The sequence below is a fragment of the Bolinopsis microptera genome, chromosome 1, assembly GCF_026151205.1.
Source record: "Bolinopsis microptera isolate Bmic1 chromosome 1, MBARI_Bmic_1.0, whole genome shotgun sequence".
Lineage (NCBI taxonomy): Eukaryota > Metazoa > Ctenophora > Tentaculata > Lobata > Bolinopsidae > Bolinopsis > Bolinopsis microptera.
The window spans coordinates 83702-102929 of NC_087072.1; the positions used below are offsets into that span (position 1 = coordinate 83702).

Consider the following 19228-nt stretch of genomic DNA (forward strand, 5'->3'; position numbering starts at 1 on the left):
TCCCCCAGTCCCCCTCCTCCTCCTCCTCCTATTCAGTCCTCCTCCTTCTCAGTCCTCCTGAGTCCTCCTCCTCCTCCTGAGTCCTCCTCCTCCTCCTCCTCTTCCCTCTCAGTCATCCTCCTCAGCCATCCTCCTCAGTCCTCCTCAGTCCTCCTCAGTCCTATTCCTCAGTCCTCCTCAGTCCTACTCCTCAGTCCTACTCCTCCTGGGTCCTCCTCCTCTTCCTCCTCGGTCCTCAGTCCTCCTCCTCCTGGGTCCTCCTCCTCATCCTTCTCATCAGTCCTCCTCCTCCCCAGTCCTCTCCCAGTCCCCCTCCTTCTCCTCCTCCTATTCAGTCCTCCTCCTCCTCCTCAGTTCTCCTCAGTCCTCCTTCTAATTTCTCCTTCATTTCTCAGTCCACCTCCTGAGTCCTCCTCCTGAGTCCTCCTCCTGAGTCCTCCTTCTCTTCCTTCTGAGTCCTCCTCCTGAGACCTGAGTCCTCCTCCTGAGTCCTCCTCCTCCTTCTCATTTCTCCTCCATTTCTCAGTCCACCTCCTGAGTCCTCCTCCTGAGTCCTCCTCCTGAGTCCTCCTCCTCTTCCTTCTGAGTCCTCCTCCTGAGACCTGAGTCCTCCTCCTGAGTCCTCCTCCTCCTCCTCCCTCTCAGTCATCCTCCTCAGTCATCCTCCTCAGCCATCCTCCCCAGCCATCCTCCTCAGCCATCCTCCTCAGTCCTCCTCAGTCCTCCTCCTCCTCCTGGGTACTCCTCTGTTTCTAATGAAGTTTTAGCAAGAATTGAGGGAGCCAGTTATGTCAGTAATAAAGAGAAACATAACAATTATCTTTGGTTCCATCCTTATGTGGCAAAGAAGCGTTTTATAAATCTTTATTCCACTGGGAAGTTTTAAAAATAGGATAATGTTTTTGATGAAATTGTTTTTAAATATTGTATTTGATAATTAATTAATGTTGGTGGGGAAATATTTATTATATATTTTTTCACACAGTGCGATGATAGTTTGTAGACATGTGTGATGATGTGATGTCATAAATTTTACTTTACTTTACTTTACTTCCTCCTCCTCCTCCTCCTGGGTCCTCCTGGGTCTTCCTGATCCTCCTGGGTCCTCTTCCTCCTCCCCTCCTCAGTCCTCCTCCTACTCCTCCTCCTTGTCCTCAGTCCTCCTCATCAGTCCTCAACAGTTCTCCTCCTCCCCAGTCCTTCTCCTCCTCCTGGGGCCTTTTCCTGGGTCCTCCTCCTGGGCCCTCCTCCTCCTGGGTCCTCCTCCTCCTGGGTCCTCCTTCTCCTCCTCAGTCCTTCTCCTCCTCCTCCTCAGTCCTCTTCCTCCTCTTCCTCCTCCTCCTCCCTCTCAGTCATCCTCCTCAGCCATCCTCCTCAGCCATCCTCCTCAGTCCTCCTCCTTCTCAGTCCTCCTCAGTTCTCCTCCTGAGTCCACTTCCTCCTGAGTCCTCTTCCTCCTGAGTCATCCCCCTCAGTTCTCCTCCTCCTCCTCCTCCTAGGTCCTCCTTCTGGGTCCTCCTCCTCCTCCTCCTCCTGGGTCTTCCTGATCCTTCTCCTCCCTCTCAGTCATCCTCCTCAGTCATCCTCCTCAGTCATCCTCCTCAGCCATCCTCCTCAGCCATCCTCCTCAGCCATCCTTCTCAGCCATCCTCCTCAGTACTCTTCAGTACTCTTCAGTCCTCAAAATGTTTGTCCGCTAATGTCCACCAATGTCCGCTAATGTCCACCAATGTCCATCCAAGTCCGCCAACGTCCGTCCGGGTCCGCCAATGTCCGTCCGAGTCCGCCAATGTCCGTCCGAGTCCGCCAATGTCCGTCCGAGTCCGCCAATGTCCGTCCGAGTCCGCCAATGTCCGTCCGTGTCCGCCAATGTCCCAAAAAACACGTCCGTTGTCTCATAGAATCCAAAAAGGACAGGACATAGACGGACATAGACGGACATGACACCCCCCCCTATAAAACATTCGATCAACCAAAGTTAAAACAATTAAATATATGTGTTATTGTTACAGATGAGAGCTCAGTGTGGTGTTATTGTTTACAATTAACTGGGACCCTGAAGCCTCAAGGTGGCCTAGTGGTTAGAGTGTCTCCCTTCTGCGATGAAGGTCCAGGGTTCGAATTCCAGTGTCACCTAGTCAAGGGGTATAATAATAATGATAATAAATTAATTTAATTTTATACAAAACCAAATTCAAAAGGTTAAATAATTTTATGCTCAGCTGTAAATGATACCTAAATGACAGTAGAGATAGTGCATCCCGCCTTGGACGGGAGTGAAAACAGAAGTTTATAGCTGCAAATTAAATCCTGACTAATAAGGCAGATACACCTAACAAGAAGATATCCATAATGAAATTTGTTTCACATGTAGGTAGATCTATGCGAAGTTACACAATACACATTTGTGTAATGTATCAAGCATCTTCTTGGGGTACATCTACAGTTAACGCTGGATCACAGATCTAAATTCGTAGATCATTCGTAGACTCAACGGCATAGCACCCATCCTATACTTGTAAGAGGCTTGATTTTTTAAATGTTTTTGATTGAAATAAATTTTCGTGCACATACAGAATGAATGGTTAATAATTTAATATATATGTAGACCAAGCTCTGTGCACGGGATGCTTCCTGGAAGAATCCAGTTCTTTTAGCGGGGCACCCTACCTAAAGCCAAATTGAGATATAATAATCATATTCCTAGAGAAATAATCAGAAATCGAATACCAATCAAATAATATGATATATATGAGTAGTAACCATATTTACTATGCAAAATGCCCCAACCACATAGTATAAATTTATATAGAATTCAAATTCCATATCATCATTAAACCTCAATACCTAGTCAATATAATAGCCCAAGCAAAATTAAATAACTTCTTATATACCTTACTGTCATACTACAAATTAATTAAACATTTGAAATCTGTTGACCAGAGAATAAATTTCTAAGCCTAATGCAAGTGAAATAATTTAGATGCAATAATGAATGCCTAATGTGAGTATCATTTGTCAATGTCCTTGTAAAAAAGTCTGTACAAGAGATATGAGTAACTAATATAGAAGAAAAAACAGGAAGTTGTCGTCTGTTGTAAAATAAATAAAATATCTAGAATATAAATTAGAATATAAAATAACATTCAGTCAATGTGTCGTCAATAAACTGTACAATTATCAAATGTTAAAACTGGGTGATACAGTCACCAAAAAAAAATACTAAGTATGATAAGTTAATAAATTAAATGTGGTCTATAAAACTACCACTAAGTATAATAGGTCAATAAATTAAAAGTGGTTTATAAAACTACCACTGTGGGAACCCCTTCTCCAGTTAAAACATGTCAGTCATGTGCAAAATCAATCAGAATGGTAAGGTGGTAAAAAAGGGAATATCTTTTCGGTACTATCTTTACTAGAGTATATAAGGTCCGCTAAGCTAGGTGATTCCATGTTGTGGTGTAAATTAAACTGGTGTTTTTAAGGCCAGAGGTGGGGGGGGGAATGGCACTTTTGTAGTTTTTGCATATTTGATAATAGCTACTGGAGACGAACAAAAAGAAAAAAACCGGATCAAAATCTGACCTTGCGCTTCTGAGATATCGCGCGCTCAATTTTGAGGTTTACCTGTAATTACATGTTAAACTGGAACTTTAAACGGCTGTAACTTTTTTGACCTTTCGATTCCTTAGTTGAGAAAACCGGCCAATCCCTGATCTTGAGGTTTGGTACAGTGGTTCCTTGGACAATTATCCTCACATCTGGTGCAGCGATTTTTTTTATTTGACTCTGTTCTCAAATTATGAGGTTAACCAGGTCAAAAATTCGAAAACTTTAATTGGTTAACCTCATAATTCGAGAACTGAGTCAAATAAAAAAATCGCTGCACCAGATATCTAGATAGTTGTCCAAGGAACCACTGTACCAAATCTCAATATCAGGGGGTGGCTGGTTTTTCTAACTAAGGAATTGAAAACCAAAAAAGTGTGTTTTGAGATAGATGCAATTTAGTGTTTTCAAAATTTTGAATATTCACTGGAATGTATCACAGTTCGTTAGTTAAATAAATAAATAAATAAAGTCAATTTTTACAGCACAGCAATATATATCTAAATATCAGATCCTCTGTAATCATAATGTATAAAAAAAGGAGCTTTTCTCTGTGCTGAAGGATGAATCAAGGCAGATCATGGTTCTGTTAGCAGGCCACCCTGCTAAAATAGACGTATTCCCTTCGTCAAATTAACTATTTACAATACTAAACTTAAACGAACTTAAACGAAATATAGGAAAATGTTTGCCAATGCACTCATGTTGCCACAATTCGATTATTTAGACACAATCTATTGTAGAGCTGGCAAGACAAAACTTGCTGAACTTGACACTCTGTACAAAAAGGTAGCCAAAATAGCTCTCAACGTTCCAAAAACAGAGAGCAGCCTTAATGTTTATAGAGACATGAAATGGTTACCACTCCATCTTAGACGACAACTCCATCTGTCAAATTATATGTTTAGAATCATCCATGACAATTGTCCTACAAACTTTATGAACAAATTTAGTTACATATCAGGAGGTAGTAGGAGCGGCGAAAGCTGCAACCTTTATGTCAATAGATCAACATCACATAAAAACTTTCAATACTTGGGGGCAAAATGTTGGAATAATGTTCCAACAGATCTACGAAATCTGCCCGATGTTAAAAGCTTTAGTGATTCGTATAAGAAACAGCTACTATCATCTATAACAACGGACCCTAATTATACCGTCGACAATTCATATGACAAATTTTACACTGCAATCATAGTCGCCGATAACTAAGTAACTTCTAATTCTTTTAAATCTGAGGCATATATAATTGATGTATCGAAAAGATATTCCCTTTTTTACCACCTTACCATTCTGATTGATTTTGCACATGACTGACATGTTTTAACTGGAGAAGGGGTTCCCACAGTGGTAGTTTTATAAACCACTTTTAATTTATTGACCTATTATACTTAGTGGTAATAAAACAAAAGTTTTAATAAAACAAAAGTTAAATTTATTACCAATTATTCAATCAATACATATCATAAATTCTAATATTGGAAACACAATGCAAAATGGATGTCTTAAACTATAATTTCATTGTGACTAATAATCTATTGACTTTCAAAGTTGAATTTTAGTTAAGTATGAAATGCCACCACATCATAGTTAGGGTAAAATGTTATTTTTAAATTTTAAAATTGAGAAGATTGCTCTATGGCTTAAAATGTAAAATTCTAGCAAAAGATATCTTATTTTTAAATAGTTGGTTACAGTTTATGACAGTACTGGCATGACTAGTTTTATTGTGGCTGGTAAAAGGACCCAGTTGCCTGTAAGGGCTTTACCGAACCCCAGGGGACCACAATGTGATAAGATCAGGCCAGATGTTTCTATGTAGAGCAATTTATTTATTTTGGAGCTATGATTACGTGGTATAGCTGGTGGTCATGTTTAAAGGTCAGTTTATCCTTGTGTGCTAATTATCCATCCAGATGCTTAGTGATGTGGGTAAATCATGCCCTTCTACGATATATAATGTTTGACCATAAATTTGTTTTTACCACATAAACTGTGGCACTAATGTCAATTAACAATATTTACATTCATTGATATTTAAAGCGTGTTTTTTCCCCAGCACTACTACACAACAAAAACCTGTCGGCCCACCGAGGAAACACGGTCGCAGAACAAAGAGCCCAATTGTGCTCTTCTATTCTGTGATCGTGTGTATCTACTATAAACTAGCTAAATATACTAAGAAAATTTAATGGAATCATTACAGTCGTTTGATAAGTTCACGTGTCAAAGTAATGTTCATGGTGATCATATTTTTTGATCCCCGGTGGGCAAACACTCGTCCGAAAGGTCAAGGCAAACCTGTCGATGTTTCACCATACGAAGTAAGGCGATTTGAACATATACTCAGCTTACAACTCAACCCATGGGACGAGACGTCGTGAGCCTCAAAATTCTTCAAAATATACAGCACATACCTAGTTAGCAAACACTAAACACAACATACATACGATACCAAATAATGTATAATGCCATTACTAATTCGAAAGAAAATATATCTGCTATCTAATTTAAAAAATTGAAGAATAAACCTGAAGAAAGGGGAAGGAGAGGGGTTTGGGAGAGGCAGAGTAGGAAAACAACAGGATCCTGTGCCGCAGGATTTTAAAATTTGTTGTATGATGATTCGTTTTGTTTCGTCTCTTAGATTAATATATAGGTCTGATACCCTTGTCATGGTTCTTTGCAATAACACCGTGGTTTACTCATATGATTAAGTTTAGTTAATTAACCTATTTCAATGATAATTCATTTGCATCAAAGTTGTAACTGCACCATAGTTGTCTGTCATATTTAGATTGTAGTTCTAACAAAGCTTTCTTAAGATTATTCTTGAATATACTGATAGGAGTGGAGAAGTCTATTTCACTCGTTGACTTACGGCAGTGATTCCAAATACTGGTTGATTGGTAGATGAATAGTGAGGACGGAGTGGGTGGGATGAAGTAGTTGTCTCGTCTTGGTGACCTGTTGAATAAAGAGAACATTGAGACTGGTGATTGGAACTTATTAATTTTAAACATTTCCAGTAAACAGTGCAACTTATGAAGATTGTGGACAGTCAGGAAGTTATACTCGTTACAGATTGGTTTACTGTGTTCTAGTTCAAAGAAATCTTTGCCTAACATCTGCTTGATAACTTTACCGGTCTTATCCCTAGTGATAGGCCTTACTCTGGCACATGTTTTGAACTTATTGAAGTACGCATCATTATCACCAAAGAGAATTCTTATGCATTTCTTTTGTGTTTTAAATATGGCTTCTAGTTTATTATTTGATACACCTCCCCAAACAGATATTCCATAACATAGGTGTGATTCAAAAAGGGTGTGGTACAGGTCCTTATAGAGTGTTTTAGGTACACAGCGTCTGATTCCACATAGTCTACCAATCTCACATTTCAATTTACGATTTAACGCTCTCAAGTGAGCATCCCAGTTCAGTTTTTGGTCAATAATGACTCCAAGAAACTTAGTTTCCTCTACCTTTTTAATTATTATATTATTCAGTGTCAGTTCTAATTCATTAGTGTTTGAATCTGGTTCATTTCTACAGTTCGGCTTAAAGTGGATATAACAACATTTCTTTGTGTTGATATGCAGCAAGTTACTCTTCATATATTGATGAACAAGTTTAAGAATTTTGTTAGCTTTGCAGTAAAGTGTTTTTATACATTTATCTACAACAAATATGTTGGTGTCATCGGCAAAAAGTATAAACTTACCTAGGTCTGATACTCTATATATTTCATTGATGTAGATAATGAAAAGCAAGGGACCTAATACTGACCCCTGAGGCACACCAAATATTACAGACAGTTTTTCGGATTCTTCTCCAAGTACTGAAACATATTGCTGCCTATTAGAGAGGTAACTGGCTATTAATTTATTTGCAGTCCCTCGAATTCCATAATCATTCAGTTTTTTAAGCAGTTTATCATGACAGATTGTATCAAAAGCTTTACTTAAATCAATGAAGATGCCTAGTACATGATTTTTATCTCTTAGTGATTTTTCAATGTAGTCGACAGAGAAGTTAAGTGCATGGCTTGTCGAATGATTTTTTCTGAAGCCATATTGATTTTCATATAATAATCCTTGCGACTGGAAGAAACTGTAAAGCCTGGAGAATATAATTTTCTCAAGTATTTTACCAAATATCGCTAAGGTTGAGATAGGCCTGTAATTTTCAAGAAGCTCAGCATTTTCTTTCTTATATATTGGACTTATTTTACCTACTTTTAGGTCGTCTGGAAAAACTCCCTGTTGCATACATTCGTTATACAATACCGATAGTAGTGGACTAATTTTGCCTGATACTGCCTTTACTATATGTACTGGTATATCACTAGCCTTGCCATTCTTTAGTTCCGATATGATCTTAGCCACCTCTTCAGGTGAGCAGTCATGTAGATATATATTAGCTGTATTCGATTTAGGTAAGAGGTCACAGAAACTTGGAAGCTGATTAATTTGTATTTCTCCTAGTTCTGTGTAGGCTGCATTAAGGTTAGATGCTAGGGATACAAAATACTTATTGAATTCATTCGCTATAACTCTGCGATTAGTTATCTTTTCATTGTCTATGGTAAATATAGGTCTGATCTCACGTTTCTGTTTGCCACGAATTTTATTTATAAGTTCCCAGGTTTTCTTGGAGTTTCCCTGAGTTTCAAGAAACTTGTCAGAATAATATTCAGATACAGCCATTTTACGAACCTTTTTTAGAGCCTTTCTATATTCTTTGTAGTCATCATAATGGTTTCTTTTATTACAGCAGATAGAACACAGGCATGTGCCCCCTTTTGTGTCAGTTTCGCCTTGTTTACACTTAACTTTCCTGACTTTCGCCCAGTCATCATACAGTCCATGGCAGTGGTTTACTGAGGCTATAATCCCGCCAGTAATCCAGGGGTTGTTCTGGATAGTGCGCTTAGTGGTTTTGGGTACAGCTAGTTTGCAGGTTTCGTCAATGCTGTTTTTAAAGATATCATGAAAGTTGGTAAAATCTATAATTGGTTCATTATCTAGTTTATTACCCAAGACTTCAGCAAATTTATCAGTGTTTGACTTACAATAGTCATAATATTGAGTGTGCTTATGAGTATTTTTGGTCTTGCTAATTTCCCAGTCAGATATATTAAATATAGGGAGGTGGTGAGATATGTGATCAGTTATGACTCCAGAGGCAGTAACAGAGTCTAGGTCATTTGTAATGATGTTGTCGATGCATGAGGCATTACATCCAGGCTTTTCATGAGTTGCTAATGATATCAATGGGAAGAAGCCTCTACTGAATAGGACGTCTTCATACTGTGCAATAATGTTACTGTGTTTACCATGGAGATTAATGTTAAAATCACCTGCAATTTGTGTATGTTTTGGTGCTTTATCAAGGATTGACGACAATTCTTGGAGAGCTTGCTCAGCATTGCCACTTGGAGGGCGGTATATTACTCCTATAGAAGTAGAATTTCCTATACTTCCTATGGTTACAAAGAGGGTTTCTAGATTTTCTGTTACTTGTGACAGGTTGTTATTTTTAACAGCATTAAAGGAGTTAAGGACATATAGAGCTACTCCTGAGCCTTTTACTTTCGAGTCAAAGGTATCTTGATAGAAGCTCTCATAGCCTGTGAGTTCGTACAAGTTTTTCAATTCAGGGCCAACATTTGTTTCAGCGAGACCAATTACAGAGAATTTGTTAGTAAATCTAGCTATTTCAATTGCCAGCGAGTCAAAGTTTGATTTGTTGCCATCAAGATTTTGAAATATTAGTGAGTTTTGCACTTGTAATTCGTGAGCAAAGGTGTGGTTTATGCCTTTTACAGAATATGAGTCACAGCTTTCAAGTACCTCAGAGATTTTACGTGTAACATCATCTGCATCAGTGTTATCATCATTGTCATCATTCAGAAGCTTGAATGGGTTATAACGGATTACTGCTAGGTGGAGACAATTATTGCAGTACAAGTCAACTTTTTGATTTTGTTTGTCACTGGTGTTATAGCATCTAGAGTGAATGGGACAGTTACAGTTGTAGCATTCAAATATAGATTGACCTAGATAGATACTTTTTAAACAGTGGGCACAGACCTCTTTTTTAAGAACATTCATACTGGAGGCTGATAGCCTTCAACATGAGGCTGTCCTCCGGCGGCATGAGAATAAAGTGTTGAACCAACCTTACCGTCCCTCCTACCCCTCTTCCTCCTATCAGTCCCTCCATGCATCCTAACAAGGACAGTATTACGGATTAAAGTAGCAAGTTTGGCCACTCCCTTCCAATTAAGGTGCAGGTAATCCGTCCGGCCATATTTGTCAAACTCCCTGGACAAGGTTGGGCAAAGTAAGCCAGTGTTATTATCCAGGAAGTCATCAAAGCCATCAACGAACTGGACACCAAAGTTTTTGGGAAGTAGCTCACGTCGAATAAGCTCTATAAAGTATAGAACTTTCCTATTTAAGTCAGTATTTCGAGTTGGTAAAAGTGGACAAAGAAATACTTGAGCAGTTGGATTGGCCTCTTGGATTTGCTCAATCTTGAATTCTAAAAGACTAAATATAGCAAAAATTTCACGTTGAGATTTAACAGATGGTCTTCTAACATCATTAATACCACACATAATAACAACGTTCTTGTATCCACATGCAAGATATGGGTTAATGTCATCTATTGTCGGAGTCCAAACATTCCGACCAGGCAGCCATTTACCAAAGCTCCTCTTGTGATCCTCTCCAAATTTCATACCTGATCCGTTTGAATCAGAGAAGATACAAGTACTAGCACGATTCTTTCCGTCTATTGATCTGAAAGTAAAACTATATCGTACTGCACCAGTGACTGACCCCTTCTGGATAGAGTGCTTGTAGTGAGCCTGACTCCTTCTGGTCATCCTGTAAACTGACCTGGGGGTACACTTGTGTGTGTGAACTGAGTTGTTCATTTCAGTGAAGAGGACTTCGCATTCACCTCCAATGGAAAGAGTCAATATGCTAGATTCTGGATGTATCACTGGTTCGTTGTCAGAATGTTCTGGCAGGTAACCCTCGCCTTCTTCGTAGCGGTTGATCAACACGCTATTCATTACAGGATTTTCTTCTGCACAGAACTTCTCATTAATTTTCAGGATGAGCGCAGCCAGTTTCTCCGGTATTTCTGCATTTTTCTTGTTCTCATCCCTGGATCCACTGTATTTGTATTTCTCTCCAAACGAACACACTGAGTGCCCATTCTCCTTGCTGAACTGAAGAGATTCGCAGTACTGGAGAAGATCTGATTCAGCATCACTGTCTATGAATTCTTCCACTGTGTCTGCCACAGGTTTTTCTTCATTTTTAAAGATGGTCTTTGATAGAAGGTGCTTATCATTTAATGCAGAGCCAGATGATGGCTTATCGTGAGGAATTGTAGTCTGTTGGGTAGACAGTTGGTCTAGAGACTGCTTGATATCCTTCAATTCAAGAGAAATGTGCGGTTCCTGCCGAGTATGTTCATCAAGCTGGTCAATGATATCATGTATCAGTTTCTCAGTGTCAAGCTTGGGAGCAGTAGATGAGACAAGACCTTTGGTGGAAAGATCAGTGATTTGTTTCTGAAGGTCCTCAATAGCCGTTTTAACACCATTCACATCTTCACTTAGTTCTCCTTTACAGTGGTCTTCTATGCTTTTGACCCGGTTTTGATGGTCTTTCAAACCATGTTCATTGGTTAGCAGGTGTTGCAGGTGAAGGTCGAGGTTTTGGATCACCTGGATTGACTCTTTCATTTTATCAACATCAATTGTTGATAGTGATTTTGTCAAGGTTTCTATGTCTTTGAGGTTCTGACAGGCAGAGTGTACCTCATAATCACTATTGGACTGTTGTAGACTCAGGGTGTTCCGACATTTGTAGCAGAAGTTGTCGTGTGAGTTGGTTGGTACAGGTGCTACGTAGCAAAATGGACATAACCACTGTTCCAGCTTCAATATTGACGGCTTCGTGATACCCTTTAGTCCCAGACAATCTGCATGCCAGTTCTGTTTGCATCCTGTGCATACTAGCTTGAAGCTTCCAGTATTCGACTGGCTACATGGGCATCTATCAACATTATGATGCTCTTTTTTAGTGTTTTGCCCTGTTCCTGTCACAGAGCCACGTCTATTTCCGGTAGATGGTGTTTTTATACCTGTACCTGACATCACACAGCCAAGCAACACACAGCTAATAAAGACAGCACAGCAAACAAACAACGAATTACTCACGGCTCCCCTTTGGGGGTACTAGTACATGCTATTCCTCAATAAATGTATTTAATTGTAGTTGTGAAAATAGTTTAAAAGAAGTTATTTAATTTTGCTTGTTTTATAGACCACATTTAATTTATTAACTTATCATACTTAGTATTTTTTTTGGTGACTGTATCACCCAGTTTTAACATTTGATAATTGTACAGTTTATTGACGACACATTGACTGAATGTTATTTTATATTCTAATTTATATTCTAGATATTTTATTTATTTTACAACAGACGACAACTTCCTGTTTTTTCTTCTATATTAGTTACTCATATCTCTTGTACAGACTTTTTTACAAGGACATTGACAAATGATACTCACATTAGGCATTCATTATTGCATCTAAATTATTTCACTTGCATTAGGCTTAGAAATTTATTCTCTGGTCATCAGATTTCAAATGTTTAATTAATTTGTAGTATGACAGTAAGGTATATAAGAAGTTATTTAATTTTGCTTGGGCTATTATATTGACTAGGTATTGAGGTTTAATGATGATATGGAATTTGAATTCTATATAAATTTACACTATGTGGTTGGGGCATTTTGCATAGTAAATATGGTTACTACTCATATATATCATATTATTTGATTGGTATTCGATTTCTGATTATTTCTCTAGGAATATGATTATTATATCTCAATTTGGCTTTAGGTAGGGTGCCCCGCTAAAAGAACTGGATTCTTCCAGGAAGCATCCCGTGCACAGAGCTTGGTCTACATATATATTAAATTATTAACCATTCATTCTGTATGTGCACGAAAATTTATTTCAATCAAAAAAAACTCCGGGTAAAATAAACGTAATCCCTTTGTCAAACTTGCTATTTACAATAAGTTAATAAATTAATACGGTTGAAAATTATTTCATATTCAATAACAATGTAGCATCAATATAATTGATACAAATGAGGAGCATACATAGCAGTGAGAATTGCACATAACAGGAGGACTGGAGGTATGGAGCAATAATGATTGACAGTGCACCTTTCCACTGATGTTCCTAATTTCCTGTAATAGCTTAATAGGCATGGAAATACCTTGATTGCAGGGGATAGATTGGATTCACTTATTCACTGAGATAACTTAACCGAAATAACATAACTGCCTAGATACATTGGCTAGTGTTGGGTGGGATCATGAATTTATCGTTAGAGTTATCCCCTTGGTAATTCTCATCAGTTAGCACCATATTCATAAGAGTTTCTTTGTATAACTTAGAAAATTTCTTAACGTCGTCACACTCTCTAAGGGACTTTGGTAATATGTTCCAGGCCTTAGTTCCTAGATAGTTAAACTCCTTGTGAGATCTTGATTTAGGAGTATAAAGATTGCAGTTTTCTGCCTCACGTGATCCACCAGAAATATACGAGAATTTCCCGATAAAATGCTTTGGACATGTTTCATTGATTATACGGTACATATATGAGCTAAGATGAACCTGTCGTCTCAAATGGAGAGGAAGCCATCCCATATTTTTGTATACATTAACCGACCTCTCTCTGATGTTTACATCTAGGGCTATTTTAGCAACCTTTTTGTACATGATATCTAACTCTCCTAGTCGTTTTTTATATGTTCTTGACCAGATGGTGTCTAAGTAGTCAAAATGTGGCAACATAAGTGCATTAGCAAACATCTTCCTGAACTTAAGAGGGAGAAGTTTTTTTGATCTATACATAGCACCAATTCTTTTGGATATCTTTTTCTTAATGTTATCAATATGTTCATTAAATGTCAATCTGCTGTCAACTATAAGTCCAAGGTACTTATGGGATTTAGTTTCACAGATTACCAAAGTAAGGTCATCACAAATTTCAACAAGGATGGCATCAAGGTTAGGCTTAGAGTCAAGGATCATTAGTTTTGTTTTTTCATTATTCAGGGATAGTTTATTAGCCTGAAGCCATCTGATAACTAATTTCAACTCTTGTTTGATGTTACCATAGTTTCCTCTAGATATATTGTCAAAATATAATGCACCGTCATCAGCAAATAGATAAGGTTTAGAAAATAGGCATGCATTAGGCAGGTCATTGATAAAAATGCTGAATAGAATTGGTCCTAATATACTTCCTTGAGGCACTCCAGAGTTCAATGAATGTAAACTGCTTATCCTACTCCCAACTCTAGTTTGCTGTAATCTATCTGTGAGGAAGCTCCTAAACCAGCTCAATGCAGTATCTTTTATTCCATAATGCTTCAGCTTTTGAATGAGAATATCATGGTTAACAGTATCAAATGCCTTTCTGATGTCCAGGAAGATAATTGCAGGATGCTTGGCGCTGTTCTTAGCAGTAAATATACGATCAAACAGATCTAACATGAGATAAGTTGTAGAGTGATCTTTACGGAAACCATATTGATGCTCTGAAAGTATTCCCTTTTCATCAAGATATTGAGTCAGTTGGGAGTTCACACAAAATTCGATGCACTTTCCAAGAATCGGTAAAATTGAGATTGGTCGATAATTACTAGGATTCTCAGTATCACCATCCTTATGGATTGGGGTGACTTTTGCAACCTTGCAGCTGTTTGGCATGATGCCACTGGATAAACTCAAATTTACAAGATGTGTTAATGGAGCAATAAATGCAGGTAAAATTTGTCTAAACACTCTCAATGGTATATGATCATTAGTGGATTTGCTACAAGGGATACTTGCCACATAGTCTAAGATATTGGACTCAGTTATTTCAGTAAAGCTATTCAAGCTGGTCTCGTTGTCAATCTGCTCATTTTGTAGATAAGATAGAAATTCATTTTCATTTTCCAGCTGCACTTCTGCTTGGATCTTTGGACCTATTTCAGCAAAATATTTATTGGTGGTTTCAGCATCAAGATTGTTATTGATATTGTTAGCTTTAACAGGCAGATTTGATGCTGTCTTTATCGTTTTCCATACACCCTTTAGATCATTCATGGCACACTTGGCTTTCAGTTCTGTTGCTAAGTTAGTCTTCCTATTAATTCTAGACAAATAGGTTGAATAGTTTCTCTGCCGTTTATATGCCATCCATAATGAGTCACATTTATTACAGTGTATAAGACCATTTGGATGTATACGTCTGTTCTTGTTGTGTGTTAAAAATTTACGGTAAAGTTTCCCTTTCAATTTCTTACTTTCTAAAAATTCTGGAGATGGCTTATGGATGTAATCACTATGGCACTTAATTTGTTTAATTGGACAGAAGTGATCATAGTAGTGATCAATATGTTCGTTTAAACCATCAACTGCATCATTCAGACTAGTTGAATCTATTATTGGTCTATAATCACAAGTTTCCAAAAATTCTTTAAGAGCAGTAACATTCATTTTGCTGTGATCTCTTCTTAGTAACTTCTTGAATTTTGAGGCCTTATGCACATTGAAATCGACAATGAACTTTACGACCTGATGATCTCCTATACAATCATCAAGGACTTTGCAGTCAAGAAACTTGGAGTAAGTGTTTGTTATGACAACATCGATTGTGGTCTTTGTGATTCTGTTTCCTAGTTTAGCAATGCGGGTAATATCCTGAACTACCTGTACCATTCCAAACATTTTCATTGTAATGTCTAATTTCTTATAGTTCATACTGCTGATGTTGTTTTGGTCTACATTTACATCACCCAGCCAAATAACATTCTTACTTCCTATACTCATCATGCAGTCTGTCATATAATCTAAAAATTTGTCAAGAGGACTAAACAACTCAGATCTGTAGAAACAGCAGATGAAAATATTGCAATCTGTAAGATGGATCCAAATAGCCTCGATTTGGTCATATTGCAAAACTAAGTTTAGTTGAATCATTTTAAACTTTATGTGCTCACTGATGAGAATGCCACATCCCCCATGACCATTGTCGTTAGGGCGGTCTTTGCGGATAAAAGTAAAATTCTTGGGTAGGTTTAGACTGGCTGAGTCAATATCCGACTTAAGATTTGTTTCATTCAGGCATAAAACATCTAATTTCTCTTTCCAGATTAGATCTTGGATTTCAAGACATTTTGGCATACCTGTTAGTCCTCCCTGCATGTTGCAATGTCCCACTGCAAGCTTTTTGGCATGGTATGAAACTGTGATTTTACTAATGCACGGGTTAATGCAAGAACTGCTGTGAGAGCATGAAAATTTTTCCAATTTATGCTGCTATAAACTTGTCAGTAAGACTTGTCAGTAAGACTTTCTATACACTTAACAACGTTTCCTTGATCAGACCTAGCCATCCCCTAAATGATTTTAGCCACCTTTAGTAGTTAATGTCCTTGTATTGTAAAAAATGAGGTTAACCAAGACTTCCTGTAAACACTTACTACTTAAAAGTAGGAAAAAATTGGTTGTTAACCTCGCTTTAGACCATATAACACTGGGATTAGTTTATTAATATCTTATTATATATGTAGTAAAACATTTGCACAGTGTAACGAAATTAAGTTTTTGAGGTTAACATGTATTTGACTGGTCAGATATTCCAAAAATGAGAGGTTAATCTCATTTTTTAGCCATTTACGGATAAAATCTTCTACTAAAATGTGGTCGGTTCAAATCACCTTTGTCGCGTGATTATAGTTGTAGGCATTGTGATACCAATAGATACCTCACTGCGATATTGTGGTACATTACATTTAAGTAAGAATCGTATGTATATTCCCTACAGTACCAACATGTGATGGTTAACCTCATTTTTCCATTTTTCCAAGATAAAAGAAAGTCAATCAACACGTCATCTATTTAGAAATGTGTATACCGTAAACTAACGATGAAAATAATAGCTCTATCATTTGATCTATTCTCGCTATAACTAAAAAAAAGAGGTTAACCTCATTTAATCACGTTTGGAAATTACTTTTTCTGATAATTATGAACCTAAAATTTAGAGTTAACATTTGCTGACCGAAATTTAAAAAAGATTATGGAGTGTAATAAAATATTAACCTCAATTTTATTAACCTCAATGTTGTATAGTCAATTTTGTGAAAATCGGTTAACCTCAATTATTAAAAAAAGTTGAGCAGCTACAAATATGTGAATAGCAGCAATGTTTTTGTCATTAAAAATTATATTGATTTAGATAATAATATTTTGGTCGATGTTTTTGACCCCTTACCCCCCCCCCCCCCCCCCCTCTGGCCTTAAAAGATTAAATAAATAAAACTTAAATGTCTTCCAAATCGTATGTCTTCAAAATCACTAACGAACTTCATTTGTGTCTTAACATCCCCCTCCAGTGCCTTTGAAGTGTGATCACTGTCCAATTCTTTACATCATCAAGTTCCCTTTTTAAAACAGTAGTATCTAAAACAGAATAAAGCTATGTTTTTCCATGTTCTTAGTGATTCAGGACTCTGGGATCTCTGGATTCTAAACGTTACGCAAACCAGTGGTAAAAATATTTACACACTTAATTTGACATCAGTGTTGATATGCACACTTGAAGCTAAGTTGATATATGAGATTGTTCCAATTAATTCATCTAAAAAGGCAGATAAGGTTTGACTTTTAACAATAAGGGCAACATCTGATCCTCATCATGTGAGGCACTTCTGTAAGTTAAAGTGGACCAGACCTGTTGGCTGTTTAATTTTACATTTAAATATTTAATAGACAAATCTTTTACATTCAAGAATACTAAGTACTTTTCAATTGAAATCCAATATTTACAGTATTATTGTAAAGCAATTATGACCCAAAAGAACTCCAATGAAAAGCGGCTTGCAGCATTACAAAATAGAAAGCTGACTCAGTCCTCCCAAAATGAACTTGTTCGTAATGCATTGTCTGACAAAGCTGTCAGCAAGATTACCAAGTTCAGTGATTCTGACGATGATGACACACAAGACGACCAAAAAATGACTGACATTCTTCATGATGTTGATGAGGAAGAAGATGTTTGCTTTGCTGTCAAGCCACAATTCTTGGGTAAAAAGGGTGTAAAACTTATGACAATGCAAAGTAAAATAGGTTCAGATGATAGATTCCAGCTCGATACTCGGTTTGAGTCTGGCTCAGACAGTAACACTGATTCTGAAGATGATGAAACAAGAGAAATGAATAATGAAAGACAAACTTTGTACAACACAATGGATTCTGTGTTGGGTGGCCTTGGTATAACTGCTAAACCAATAACAGCGGCAGAAAACCAGCACGTCGTTGATCAGTATGTAAGGTTTGATCCAACTGATGTCAACCATGAGAAATTTTTAGTTTCTCACAAAGCTCCACTAGAAGCTGATGGTCCTGTTGAGGAGACAATTCTGGGGCATGATTCAAATAACAAAGAAGATGAAACAAAAGCAAAAGATAAGATTGATCACATGCCAATAGTTGATGAAAGTACATTCTTTGAAGTAAAAACTGATTTTAATAAGACTATTGCTGATAACACAAGCAATTCCAACGGTTTTAGTTTCAAATTTGATTTTGCTATTGAGAGTTCACAAACTAATGTCCAAGAGAGTGATACAAATCAGGCCCAAGCACAGGACTTCTCAATTAAAGAACTTCAACGTGATTCTTCCGATGAAGAAGAAACAATTGACACTAAAACTTTTAATAAAGAATCTGTAAAACGTCAACAAGACAACTATTTCTTTTACAGCATAAACCCCTTATTTAGAAAGGGTCCCATTTCTCAGTTCAAGAGAACTAAAACTATGGAAGAAATTGAGCAAGATTGGATATCCCAGAGACAACAGCTTACTGCAGAATACAAGAAGAGGCATAAAGATGCTGTCAGGTTTCAGAAGAAGTTTATTGCTAAAACCTGACTTGAAATTTTTAACTTCTTAACTTACAAGGGTATTTATTTGATTTTTTAATAAAGGTTTTTAACTCATTTAGCTCTTATCAAAGTGCAACAAGAATTTGTTTGTTTTACTTTCATTCCATCCTATAGTCAAGCTCATACTCTGAGGTTTTTATTTGCAGCGCTGAGACCGATAATGTGGCTATTTTCTCGCAGTATTTTACAGATTTCAAACATAAATTAATGGATTAAGTTTGTATGAAGTTGTTAGAACTATACTAACGAAAACATGGTTTGGTAATTTAAACCTATTCAGTATCCAAGTAGGCTGAGCACTTACGGTAGATATCGAACAGTCTTTAGTAATAACTTTACCCTTGTGTCTATCCTTCTGTCTACCCTTAGTGGTCGGGCTTTTTGGGTACTGATCAATTTTTTTAAAAACAATTGGACATGTGATTTATTTAATTTACAGCAGTGAAAGTTGTGTACCAATATTTTAAGTTGATTGTTTGATCGCTGTCAAATCTCATGACAAGCTTGGTTAAATTATTATGCTGGACCAATTTCTGCATGGACAAAGAAATGGCTAGAATTTTAAT

General features: G+C 37.3%; 3 protein-coding genes across 3 annotated transcripts in view; 2 read left to right on the top strand and 1 right to left on the bottom strand.

Moving 5' to 3' along the window:
- LOC134816950 (alpha/beta hydrolase domain-containing protein 17B-like) overlaps window positions 1-11918 on the bottom strand; it is a 91885-nt gene extending 79967 nt beyond the window's left edge. Inside the window, exon 1 of the mRNA XM_063826020.1 lies at window positions 11892-11918. The gene's annotated coding sequence lies outside the window, so the exon portion shown is untranslated. The remainder of the gene's footprint in view (window positions 1-11891) is intronic.
- LOC134816918 (transcription activator BRG1-like) overlaps window positions 1-19228 on the top strand; it is a 762051-nt gene that overhangs the window by 44081 nt on the left and 698742 nt on the right. The gene's annotated exons all lie outside the window — the stretch shown is intronic.
- Window positions 17540-19129, top strand: LOC134816940 (nucleolar protein 8-like). The gene has a single exon (XM_063826001.1). The coding sequence runs from the start codon at window positions 17563-17565 to the stop codon at window positions 18646-18648; it is 1086 nt and encodes a 361-aa protein (XP_063682071.1). The 5' UTR covers window positions 17540-17562; the 3' UTR covers window positions 18649-19129.

What these genes read in the sequence shown, in the direction of transcription:
- LOC134816940 (XM_063826001.1), top strand. Translation starts at nt 17,563, where the DNA reads ATGACCCAAAAGAACTCCAATGAAAAGCGGCTTGCAGCATTACAAAAT.